Source organism: Rhinopithecus roxellana, chromosome 13, assembly GCF_007565055.1.
Source record: "Rhinopithecus roxellana isolate Shanxi Qingling chromosome 13, ASM756505v1, whole genome shotgun sequence".
In the NCBI taxonomy this organism is placed as follows: domain Eukaryota; kingdom Metazoa; phylum Chordata; class Mammalia; order Primates; family Cercopithecidae; genus Rhinopithecus; species Rhinopithecus roxellana.
The window spans coordinates 130550467-130563826 of NC_044561.1; the positions used below are offsets into that span (position 1 = coordinate 130550467).

The window sequence follows — 13360 nt, forward strand, 5'->3', positions numbered from 1 at the left end:
GGGATCTCAATCTGTTTCTCTTAAGGGATTCAATTGATTGATTGATTGGATTTGACCCACCAACATTATAAAGGCGAATCTGTTTTACTCAAAGTTTGCTTATTTAAATGTTTCAATGTGTCCCCCAAAATCCATGTTGGAAATTAATCCCATTGTGGTGATATTAAGAGGTGGGGACCTTTGGGGAGTCATTAAGACATGAGAGCTCTGCCCTTGTGAATGGATTAGTGCCTTGTAAGAGGGATGGAGGAACAGGCTGAGGCCCTTTTGCCTTCTGCCTTCTGCCATATGGACACACAGCATTAGTCCCCTCTGGAGGGTGCAGCAACAAGGCATCATTTTGGAAGCAGGGAATGGGGCCCTCACCAGACACTGAACCTCCCAGTGCTCTGATCTTGAACTTCTCTGACTCTATAACTATGACAAACAAATTTATATTATTTATAAATTACCCAGTCGTAGGTATTTCGTTACAGCAATACAGATGGACTAAGACACAAATAAATTTATATTATTTATAAATTACCCAGTAGTAGGTATTTCATTACAGCAATACAGATGGACTAAGACACAAATAAATTTATATTATTTATAAATTACCCAGTCGTAGGTATTTCGTTATAGCAATACAGATGGACTAAGACAAATGTCAATCAAAAAATACCTTTGCAGAAACATCTAGACTAATAGTTGCTCACACATTTGGACATTACAGTCCAACCGAACTGACACATAAAATTAACCATCACAGCTTTATATTTAGGTGTTTCCTAAGTGGCTGTTAACAAGAATTAGTTTCAGTTGCTAAAGACAAAAATCTTGTTTAAACTGATAAAGAAATATTCAACTTCATTTTGTGGGAACACATTCAGATATTTAGGATTTAAAATCAAATCGAATTTAAATTATTCTATTTTTTCTAAAAGTACATCAGACACAGATACTGTGAACAAAGACCAGACATAAAGTATAAAGGAATTTTTAAAAACAGTAAAAATATGAATGATTTGCAATCCAAATAGAATATCTATTGCTGTTCTATTTGTTTGGTTGTAATAATGATATGGAGGCCGGCACAGCAGCTCAAACCTGTAATTCCAGGACTTTGGGAGGCGGAGGCGGGCAGACTGCTTGAGCCCAGGAGTTCAAGACCAGCCTGGGCAATGTGGCAAAACCCCATCTCTACAAAGAAAAAAAATAGCTGGGTGTGGTGCTGCACACCTTGTATTTCCAGCTACTGGGGATGCTGAAGTGAAAGGATCACTTGAGCCCGGGAGGTCAAGGCTGCAGTGAACTAAGTTCATACCACTGCACTCCAGCCTGAGTGTCAGAGCAAAACCCTGTCTCAAAATAAGTAAATAAATAAAAGGATGTGGAGAGGTGGGATTTCTGGACTGGCAATGTGAGAAGCTTGACAGATGGCCCCTACCCCCAGCTCAGTGTGATGGGTGCAGCCAGGAGCCAAGAAAACGGGACTCTCTTTTTCCAAGTTCCCAGCCTAGGATTATGGTTTTACCCAGGAAAGGCAGGCTGCCGACACATTTCATCACCCCTCACTTGTATTGCTGAAGTTCTTCTCCAGGAAAACATGGCTGAGAAGACTGGAGCTCCCTTTCTCCACCTAGCCCCAACTCATAGGGTAGAAACTCTATCCCAGGCACAGCAGGCTGAAAATACTGGCCCCAAATTTCCCCAACTCAGCTTACGTGTAGCAGGGAGAATCCAAACCAGAGAGGCAAGCCAAGATGATCAGGGGTTACTGTCCATGCCCAGGACCCCAGCCATAGAGCGAAGCTATAACTGAGAGAAGCAACTGCCACCCATGATCCCAGTTCCAATGCAGTGGCACTGGAGAAAGATAGGTCATAAGAACAGAGATCTGTTCAGCTCTCTAAGGGGACTGATATTATTTGGAACAGAGCTTGGAAAATGTACACCTAGGAGTACTCTTGAAAAAATATTAAGCCATTATTTCCTTAAATATCTTTTCTGCTCCTTTTCTCCCTTGTTTTCTTTTGGTGTTCCCATTACATGTATATTGGTACACTTAACATAACATAGTACTGCAGGTTCTAGGGAAATTAGGCAAGAAAAATTAGATTTAAAGTTTCCATACTGGAAATGAAGAAATAAAGTTATCTCTATTTGCAGATGATGTCATATCATGTATAGAAAATATTAGAGAATATATTACAAAACTATTGAAACTAAGAGTTTAGCAAAGTTGCAGGATACAAGATCATAAGCAAAAACCAGCTACATTTGTATACATTACTGTGAACAATTTAAAAATGAAACTAATAAAACAATTCCATTTACAATAGCATTAAAAATAATAAAATACTTGGGAATAAATTTGGCTGACTAAGCTAGTCTTGCACACTGAAAACTAAAACATTGTAGAAAGAAATTGAAGAAGACATAAAAAATGGAAAGAAATCCTATGTTATGGGTCAGAAGTCTTAATATTGTTAAGATAGCAATATTCTCCAAATCGTCCTACATAATTCAACACAAACGTATCAGAATCGCAGCTGAGTTTTGTTTTGTTTTGTTTTGAAAAAATTGTCAATACTTTGAAACAGTTATTGTACATATGCTCCATGATTTAAAGAAAAAGATGGGCCTAATAAGTAACAGATGAGAAGTCTCAAAAGAGAAATGGAAACTATAAAAAGAACTAAATGGAGATCCTAGAACTGAAAAACAGAACATCTGACTAGAAAGAAAGGACTTCATATGCTTCACAGCAGATTAGATTCAGTGGAAGAAAACAGGTCATTGAATTTGAAGATAGGTCAATGGCAACCATCCAAATAAAATCACAAAGAGAAAAATGAAAAAAATTAAAATAGTCTCAGTGGTCTGTGCTACATTATCATGCAGCCTAACATACATGTAATTGAGTCACAAAAGGAATGTAGAAAGAGATTGGGCAGAAAAAAGGATATCAATAGATAATGGCTGAAATTTTTCCAACTTTGATGAAAAATATTAGCCCATGGAGCCATAAAACTCAATGACCTTGAAGCAAGATAAATACAGAGGACACCAAACTATTCTAGTCTAATTTCTGAAAACAGGAGAGTAAACAATTGGTGTGTTTGTGTAATGGACTCAACAATAAAAAGTAATGAATCATTAGTCCATGCAACAAGATACATAAGCCTTAAAGCCTTTGTGCTGAATTAAAGTCAAACACAAGGGTCTATACTAAATTCATGTGTATGAAATTCTACAACAGGCAAAATTAATTTAAAGTATTAGGTGTGTCATATGTTTGCTGTGGCACTATTCACAATAGCAAAGACTTGGAACCAACCCAAATGTCCATCAATGATAGACAGGATTAAGAAAATGTGGCACATATACACCATGGCATACTATGCAGCCATAAAAAAGGATGAGTTCATGTCCTTTGTAGAGACATGGATGAAGCTGGAAACCATCATTCTTAGCAAACTATTGCAAGGACAGAAAACCAAACACCACATGTTCTCACTCATAGGTGGGAATTGAACAATGAGAACATTTGGACACAGGGTGGGGAACATCACACACCGGGGCCTGTCGTGGGGTGGTAGGAGGGGGGAGGGATAGCTTTAGAGATATACCTAATGTAAATGACGAGTTAATGGGTGCAGCACACCAACATGGCACATGGATACATATGTAACAAACCTGCACATTGTGCACATGTACTCTAGAACTTAAAGTAAAATAAAAAAATAAAATAAAGTATTGGGTGTGTCATCAAGAGTGGAGAGAGGTAGAGGTTGGCTAGGAAGGATCATGATGGAACTTTCTGGAAAATACTCTATATCTTGGTAGGGAAAGTGAATGTATTTGTCAAAAATCTATCGGGTTGTACACTTAGGAAATGTGCAATTCGATGTATGTAAACTATATATCAATTTAGAAAACAGAATTTTTTTTTTTTTTTTTTTTTTTTTTTTTTTTTTTTTTTTTTTTTTTTTTTTTGAGACGGAGTCTTGCTCTGTCACCCGGGCTGGAGTGCAGTGGCCGGATCTCAGCTCACTGCAAGCTCCGCCTCCCGGGTTTATGCCATTCTCCCGCCTCAGCCTCCGGAGTAGCTGGGACTACAGGCGCCCGCCACCTCGCCCGGCTATTTTTTTGTATTTTTAGTAGAGACGGGGTTTCACCGTGTTAGCCAGGATGGTCTCGATCTCCTGACCTCGTGATCCGCCCGTCTCGGCCTCCCAAAGTGCTGGGATTACAGGCTTGAGCCACCGCGCCCGGCCGAAAACAGAATTATTATATGTAGATTGGTGTCACTTAATACTAGCCCCTTGAAGAAACAGAATATTCAGAAGTTTCTTTTTAAAAGTCTTTAAATCAAGGCAGTTCTTTGCTCGTTTTTGTATCTGTGTCCTATAAGCTTGGATTGAGGTATTTTATTTTACCAAAATTGTCATCCTTGATTTAATTGAAAAATGCCTACAGTTATATTTTATTTACTTTTTTTTATACAAGTCTTGCTCTGTCATCCAGGCTAGAGTGCAGTGGTGCAATCTCGGCTCACTGTAACCTCTGCCTTCTGGGTTCAGGCAATTCTCATGCCTCAGTCTTCCAAGTAGCTGGGACTACAGGCATGCACCACCTCACCCAGCTAATTTTTGTATTTTCAGTAGAGACGAGGTTCTGCCATGTTCACTAGGCTGGCCTCAAACTCCTAACCTCAGGTGATCTGCCTGCCTCGGCCTCCCAAAGTGCTGGGATTACAGGTGTGAGCCACCGTACGCAGCCTGTAGTTACTTTTAAATATCAGTTTTACTTATTTGTTATTCTGCATTGTTCTCATATTTCCAATGTAAGAACTGCTTAATTGTTTCAATTCTCCTTCTACCATTCCATATAACTAGGAATAACAGTATTAAGATATATATTTACATTGCTTATAACTGCCTACGCAACTGGGATGTAGGGGTTGGGCTTGGCTTGAAGCATGGAGAGTTCATGCATGGTAACAAGAGGTGAGGCAGAGCCTATAAAATAGGTAGGAGAGAGTGGTGGCTGTATTAGTCCATTCTCTCATTGCTATAATGGAACAGTCAAGATTGAGTAATTTATAAAGAAAAGAGATCTAATTGGCTCACGGTTCTGCGGGCTGTACAGGAAGCAACATTCTGGCATTCGCTCAGCTTCTTGGGAAGCCTGAAGAAATTTACAATCATGGCAGAAGGCAAAGGGGGAGCAGACATGTCACATGGCCAGAGCAGGAGCAAGAGGGCAATGAGGGAGGGGCCACACACACTTTTAAATAACCAGATCTCCTAAGAACTCACTCACTCTTGTGAGGACAGCCCAAAGGGGAGGATGCTATACCATCCATGAGAAATTTGCCCCCACGATCCAGTCACCTCCCACTGGGCCCCACCTCCAACACTGGGGATTACAGTTCAACCTGAGATTTGGGTGGAGACTATAAACCAAAGAGTATCTGAAACAAGTCTCAAGTAATTTAGGAGTTTATTTTACCAAAGTTAAGGACACGCCTGTGACACAGCCTCAGGAGGTCCTGATGACATGGGCCCGAGGTGGTCAGCCTACAACTTGGTTTTAGGGAGACTTAAAACATCAATCAATTCAATCCAGAAAGGAGGGACAACTGGAACTGGGGGCTTTCGGGTCACACACAGATTCAAAAATTTTCTGATTGGCAGTTGGTTGAGTTATCATCTAAAGACCTGGAATCAAAAGAAAGGAATGTCTGGGTTATAATAAGGGGTTGTGGAGACCAAGGTTTTATCACGTAGAGGAAGCCTCCAGGTAGCAGGCTTCAAAGAGAATAGATGGTAAATGTTTCCTGTCAGACTTAAAGAGTCTGTTCCATCAGTCTTAAGGTCTGTGTTGATATTAACAGTAAGGAGGTGTGTCCAACCTCCTGTTCCCATCATGGCCTAAACTAGTTTTACAGGTTAACTTTGGAATGCCCTTGGCCAAGAGGAGAGGTCCATTTAGATGGCTGGGGGGCTTAAAGTTTTATTTTTGGTTGAAGGACACAGATCCAAACCATATCAGTGGGAGTATGTAGAAGTTCTGACTGCATTTTCTTTTCAATGAAATAGTAAGCAAAGTTGAGTATAAGGAGAAGGCAGGAGGTATTGATGGTTTGAGAGAAAATGATGTGAAACAGTCATCTAAGAGAATGGGAAAGTGAATGCACCAGGGAAATGTATCAGGATTTATGGGTGGCATTAGCGGCCGTTTGAGGTACACAGTCACAAATCCTAATTGAGTTCAGTGAATCAAGAGAACATAGGATTTGAGGATGTACACAAAGGAATCATTACAATGATAGATATATAGTAAAACTATAATACTAAAGGAGAACGTAATGTGTTTCAACATGATTATCATTACTATTTTTATTATTGTTGTTATCATTATTATAATTAAGGCAGTGTGACTATCTCAAGTCACACACTGAGGCATGCAAGAACCATAGTTTTCACTGTTTTTCTATAACTTAACATTTTAAGACTTTATTTTTCCAAGTGGAAACATAAATTTCTATCAATTCATGAGTTCCTACCCTCTTTCTTGAAACTGATCTAAGTTCATGAAGACCTGCATGGTGCCAAGGTTTGGGAACTGGAAGGCACCTGATCAGGGTGCCGGCAATTTCTGCAGGCTTCATGTTCCCTTCCTGTTCTCTGGATGTGCATCCATGCAGACCCTGATAACTTCCCTTGTTCCTGAGCACTAGTATCCTCACCGCCCAGGGTCATCAAGCTCTCCTGCCCATTCTAGGCTGGGGTAGCACTCTGATATGTCCCAGGCACCCTCTGCCAAGACTCATCAGGAAATCACTTCTTGAATCTTACCAGGGAAGGAAAACGGCTAAGCTTTAAATATCTATCTTCATTAATATTACTCTGAGAGACTGAATACACAAACAAACAATGGCTAGACCATATATAAAAACAGAACTCTGACCCACAGCCTGCACAGGAAACCAGTCCCTTGTCTACAATGAACAGCCCAGAAGGCCAGCCTGCTGTAAGTCAGATTTACAGGAGGTAAGACCATTTCCAATAACAAACCAGGAAGCTAAACAATAACTTCTATAACAACTGGCCCCAAATGGCCAGGACTTCATTAATAACTGACAGCTTCCCTAATTTTTGCCCCTGCTTCCAACTTAGAACCAACCAGAGAAAGCCAAATGTGCAGCCTACCCTGCTACACAGGAAGCCCATTTCCAGTTAGCTCATGATTCCACAGCTTCCCCGGCGAGCAGCCTGTAATCAGTGCACCCCTGAAACCTGAAACCTTCCCTTTTTTAACTCTGTAAAACGTCCCACTCCTCTGCCTGCACTGAATTCTTTGCCAAAATGCAAAAAGTGACAGTGGCTGGCTCCCTTACCTTAGAAAGCTCTGAAGAAATAGCCTTTGCTTTTTTCATTTGGTTGGTCTTCATTTGTTTCCATAACCCTGAATGTACACACAAGAGGAGAGCAGATTATTATTTACTGACAAGCAAACAAGAATTATTTACTTATAACCAAACAAGAACTGTTTGGTTCTCTTGTGCCCCAATTCCTTACCTCTAGACAATGCAATGAAAGCAGAGGTTATCCTACTCATCAAGCCTGCAGGAAATGCAGAAATATAAATTTAGGCATTCATATACATATTTTCTCCCTCCCCTACTGAAAGGAGGGATAAAAGCCTTGGAAAGGATCCTGAGTTATTACTTTAACCATTTAGAATGTAAATAAATCTTCCCAAGGGAAACATAAGACCGTCGGTCTCCAGATTTATAACCCAGGATGTCTCCATGTTCCTGGGTCTCAGCCTCCCTTGAAAGGTAAACAACTCTGTAGTCCCGGCACTTTGGGAGACCAAGGAAGGACGATCCCTTGACGCCAGGAGTTTGAGGGTACAGTGAGCTAGGATCATGCCCCTGCAATCCAGCCTGGGCAGCAGAGCCAGACCCCATCTCTTAAAAAAGAAAAAAAAAAAAATGAAATAACAAATACCACCAGAGCCAAAAATCTCTTTGGAGTTTTCACAAGCTACAGTTGTGAATTAACTTCTGCAGTTTGCTGCTCTTTTAGCCCGGGTCCCAAGTTTCACTCTGATTTTCCCAGAATTCCTAACCATACAGAAACACAAACCTTTTTTTCTCTACCGCCTCACAGAACCTCAGATGCTCTCAGTTCGGGGCTCCCTCAAACCCATCTGATGTAAAGTAAGGCTTCCTGTCATCCTCTGTAAGAAATGGGCAGCCTTCACTCCCCACCCTCCCCAGTTTTCTGTGGGTGCCCTGGGCCCTGCTTTTGGAAGGGACAGCCCAGGATGTGGTGGCAGTCAATGCCAAAGTAGTTCCGCAGAAACACCCAGGGCCTGGACCTGGGCCTTCAGGAGCTCCACATGCCCAGAAGCGAGACAAATTAACGGACCAGTCTGAACACACTCTCTTCTCTGCCTCTCCCCAGGCCCTCAACGGCTTCCTCATGGCAGTCACAGAGGATGGCTACATCTTTTACGTCTCTCCCACAGTCCAGGACTACCTGGGATTTCATCAAGTGAGCAGTTTTGTTTCATTTCAGGGAAGTGAGTGAGTTGGAGATGGGACAGGGCCATGGGCCATGTGCAGCCTGGTCTCTGAGGTGCTATAATGGAAGTCTCAGTCCCTCCTACACACACTCATATGTCTCAGAAATGAACCTTCCCGACATGCCGGCTTCCTCACCTGTTGCAGGGCATGTTAGGCCAGGTCCTTTAAGCAGATGCCGCACAGGATGAGATGAGTGCGATTCCTCAGGGAGCATCTTCCGAGGAACAGAACACGGGGAGGCAGCTGTGGACAGGGGAGCTGCCACACTTCCACGCAGGTCTGGCCCTTGGGCAGGAGACAGAGGAGAAACGTGTACAGCTAGAAGTTCTAAGAGAATTCGGCAAGGCTGATGGGAAGTTCTTAATCCCGAATTGCCCATCAGAGGCAATCAGAGTCCCCTGGGAACAGGCCAGCCTTGGTGTCCCTGCCACACTCAGTCACTGGCTGGGGACACTGCAAGATCATGGCCCTGAACACGGTGGTGGAGCCATGAGGTGTAGTAGGCACGAGCCCCACAGTCAGAGCCCAGGGGCACATTTCCGCGAATGCCACGCTCCCAGGTGCTGCTCAGAGCGAGTTCTCCCTGTGGGTGTGTGGAGCAGCTCCTCCCTCCTTGGTTCCCGTGAGTCTCTCTTCCTGAGGGAAGCCCAAAAAGGAGAGGTTAGTGGGGCAAACTGCAGCCCCCAATCAGTGCAGTTGATCTGGGGGTAGCAAACTTTCCCTCCCCAGCCCCTGTTCTGAACCCACCTACCCTCAGCCTCACGTCAGCATGTGCTGCTGTGACCCAAATGTTCATTCCTGTGGGTCTGAGCACAGACACCCAAAGCGTCATTGTGGCCCCCACATCAGGGTGGGGGCTGCTGGGGGCCAGAAAATAAATCAAATGCAAGCTACAGTCTGGCCAACACAAACCCACGGAGTCCCTGGACCCACCCGGTGGTCACCGACCTATTCCCTGCACTTACCATTGGGATCAATATAGTTGATTGACAGTTGGACTGATTTCCATACTGGATCCTTGGCCTGTGGAGTCAGAGGCATCATAGTGGACAAAGCCAAGGGGAATCTCTGAAACCAAGATAGTAAGTCATATCCAGGGAGGTGGCAGAAAGCAGGCCATCATGAAAGCCTAAACAACGCAGAGTTCCTGGTTGTTTCCACTGGATTCCCCTGAATGCGCCCTAAAGAAACGGAAGGTTCCCAGTGATTACTTCAGACTGCTTAGATGTAACCAAACCGTGGGCCTGATTTCAGCTGTGAGCAGAACATACTACCACTGCTCAAACAGATTAACAGGCCCTCAGGTGCATGGTATGTGGCCAGTGATTTGGCAAATGTATTCTTTCCCATTACAGTTTAAAAAAAGAGAAATCAGAAAAAAACCATGTTCATGTGGGACAGAAAATATTCATTTAAACATTTGCTTCAAGGCCATGTTAACCCTTCCCCTGTGTCCTAACACAATCTGAGGAGGCCTGGACATCCCATAGGACATGACACTGACCATTTACAGTGACAGTGATATGCTGACTGGGCAGGAGGAGCAAGAGGAGATTAGGGAGGGCAGGCCTCAAGACATGGTTGCCCCTGTGGGAGGGAGATGAGCCTATTAAAATGCAGAGAGCTGCACTTCGGGGCAGCTTTTCAGGGTCCAGTGGTCAGGTCCCCTCCAAAGTGAAAGAAGGCTGCCGGCTTTGAAGGGACAGAGGTGAGAGCAGAGCACCTGGTCATCAGCCTCATGTGGAGGGAGACGTGAGCCACAATGCAAATGTATCTAGATTCTTCAGCAGTGGCCAGTGGTCTGTCTGTCACGTTGGGGCCTGGAAGGAAAAAGCAGGAAGATCAGAGACAAGGATGTCTGAAATAGGGCATGTTGCTGAATGTATGAGAGTGGGTGCCAAGGGTGAAGATTTTTGTTTCACTCATCAGTGTTCACAGAAAGAAGCCCCCGTAGAAAAGGCACTACTCAGCCAGGCAGACAGGATGACTGGGCCACGTGGCATGAGCCCGCCTCCATCACTGGCTGCCCCAGAACTAGCACGATGGGCAGTAGGCAGAGTAGCTACAGTGGCAGCTACGTACTGTGAGGATTCCCTAAATGCACCTGCAGATATTACTCAGGTGACCGTACAGTGGGAGGAAGGAGAATATCCAGATATTTTCCTCTGTTGGACAGAAGGTGTGGTCACCTGAGTGAATGTCTTGCCATGGTATTTCAGTGCTCTTACTCCTAGGGACCCTGCCAGATCTTCAGTCAATGAATTACAGGTCTGGAAATTGTCTCAGATTCAAAACTGAGCAAGAGATTGCCACTTTTCACTGAGGCAAAAGCCCTCAGCCTTCTAACGTCCATGCTGGCTCTTTTTCTGTTAAGCAGCATTATTGCTGGCTGCCATCTCTTCTGCCCCTAGGGGCACCGCTCTCTGTTAACCACCTCCACCACTCCCTATGGGCCAAGCCTCTTGGCTGTGCCTCAGCCTTGCCAGTTGTCACTATAAGTGCAGCCTGCTGGCTTCTGCTGGGCAAGTGCCACCACCTGGCCTCTATTACTTTAGGGCTCCATTGTCTCTATGGATATTAATGAGCCCAACTCTGTGGCTTCTTCTCCTGCCAAAGTGCTGACCTGCATAGAAGAGCTGCCTGCCACCAGACCTCACAGTGACGCTGGTATCCCTCCCCTGTTGCACTCCTGATGGCCTTGGAGAGTGGTGTAGCTCCTGGGCCCTCCCAAGGAACATAATTTCTGATGGGTCTTCTGGAGTCATAAAATGCATTTATTCCAGCACACACCTTTCTCTCAGCGCCTTTATTCCTTCTTCTGCCATCTGCCAGGACAACTCAGGTACTACCATGTTGCCAACCATTGGCTTTTCCCAGAATTCTAGCAGCTACCCCAGCAATGAGTTTGCCCCATTTTCTGGGGTCCTCACTAGGGTGTGCAATCCTGAGTCCTAAGAAGTGCAGTTCTGGCCCTTGTGAAAGAAGGAGGGATGGAAGAGGAAGGTTACATGGGAAAGTCTTAGACTGTGGTACAGCTCTAAGGAAGTTTGACAAGGCCAAAGGGGAGCCCTCAAGCCAGAGTTCCCATAGAGAAGTCCTGTGTCTACCAGGACCATGCTTGTCTTAAGGCCACAGCATTTCAGAGTGCAGCAGCTGAGGGCGTGACTTAGTTATACTCCCTGCAGCTGGAAATCTGCATTTTAACCACCACCACTGAGGGAAGATATTCCATACCTCACGGTACTGTTGTGCAGACTGAATAACAGCAATGCATATGCAAGCACCTTATACACCAAGAATGCCATGCAGTGGAAAGGATTTATTAAAATTCTATAGCAATAGGAGATATCATCAAGTTGGCTGACTAGAGGTACTCACCACTCACCTCCTCCACAAAGAAGGACGAAAACAGCAAGAAGATAATCACATACTGAATAAAATACCTAAGGGAGAATAATGGAATTCAGCAGGAAAGTGACAATGACCCTCTGAAGCACAGAAACTCAAAACAGCAGCATGGAGAGGTAAGTAAAGTACCCAGCTGGGATGGGCTCAGACAAAGGAGGGATTCTCCATTGCCAGGAAAAGGTAAGCAGGAGATCCACAGCAGTCTGCATTCCCACCACAGATATTGGCAATCCTAGCTACAGGAAAGCCCCTCAACCCTCACAGGCCCTTAGCCTAGTATAGGGAGCTGTTTGGAGTCCACAAAACAGCATCGTTCCAGATAAGGAATTCATTCTGGGTCCCACCTACTCCTGGAACCCAAGCTGCTATAACCCAGCACCATTTTGAGAGTAGAGCCACTACCAGACCACATCCTGCCCTGGGGCCCAGTAGCCTCTGCCTCTCCACATCACAGGCCCCACTAACATCCCCCTGTATCCACCCAGAGGGCTGCAGTGTTGCAATACTAGCTAGATGCAGAGGTGGGCCACATCCCTGGCACCTGAACCTATCAGCACCCTACACACTGGGGAACAGGCAGTCCAGCACATCAGAAGGGCTACTCTCAGTTCATACAGAGCCAAAAAAGGCAATCCCCAAAGCCTCTGAGCCATCTGCTCAAGGCTGCTGCCACCAACAGCCATCCCACAATGTCCAGCAGTGGGCCTACTGCATACCCATGCATACCACCGGGGGCTGAGGACTGGACCACCTAGGGCCTGCTGTCAGAACCACTGGTGCCAGCATGGGCCACCAGGGGGCCCAAGAACTGACTCATCCAGGCCCATCACTGCCACCGCCAGCTCCCCATACACACTATCTGGGGTTCAAGGACCACCCCTTCTGGGGCTCACTGCCACCATAGCCAGTACCTGTGCAACAGCCAAGGGGCCCAAGGACTAGCCTGCCTAGGGCCAGCTGCCACCATAGCTGGTGTCCACATGGGCTGCTGGGGGCCGGAAAACCAACCTGCTCAGGGCCCACCACCACCATGACAATTGGCACCCACATGCACCACCTGGGGGGCCCAGAACTGGTCTTTCACCACCACTAGCAATCCTGTCCACTCTAACAGTGGAGCTGCCATGTGTCTGCACTCATCACCCAGGAGCCCAAGGAATGGCCCACCCAAAGTTGACCACTACCACTACCAGTGCCCACCAGGACCCAGAGGTCTGGTCCACTAGCATCCCCACCAGCAGTAAAGCCTTGCCCCAACCTTCAGAAACAACCACATTGTAAGCCACTGAGGAACTCACAGACACCACTGACATTGATTGCAGCCAAAGAAATATAGAGACTATGCTACCATGCCCAACCAGAACC

The 13360-nt window shown here is 45.1% G+C and overlaps 1 protein-coding gene and 1 long non-coding RNA gene across 2 annotated transcripts in view; one reads left to right on the forward strand and one right to left on the reverse strand.

Moving 5' to 3' along the window:
* The window catches only part of LOC104667616, a 57589-nt gene that overhangs the window by 14677 nt on the left and 29552 nt on the right, over nt 1–13360 (forward strand). Inside the window, exon 4 of the mRNA XM_030915356.1 lies at nt 8466–8555. Within this exon, the coding sequence (XP_030771216.1) occupies nt 8466–8555 (90 nt within the window). The remainder of the gene's footprint in view (nt 1–8465; nt 8556–13360) is intronic.
* Nucleotides 5237–11818, reverse strand: LOC115892858. The gene is made up of 7 exons (XR_004052757.1): nt 11378–11818; nt 10311–10407; nt 9553–9768; nt 8723–9223; nt 7572–7616; nt 7391–7458; nt 5237–5708 (listed from the first exon to the last, which is right to left on the reverse strand). It is a non-coding gene; the product is annotated as an uncharacterized LOC115892858 (long non-coding RNA).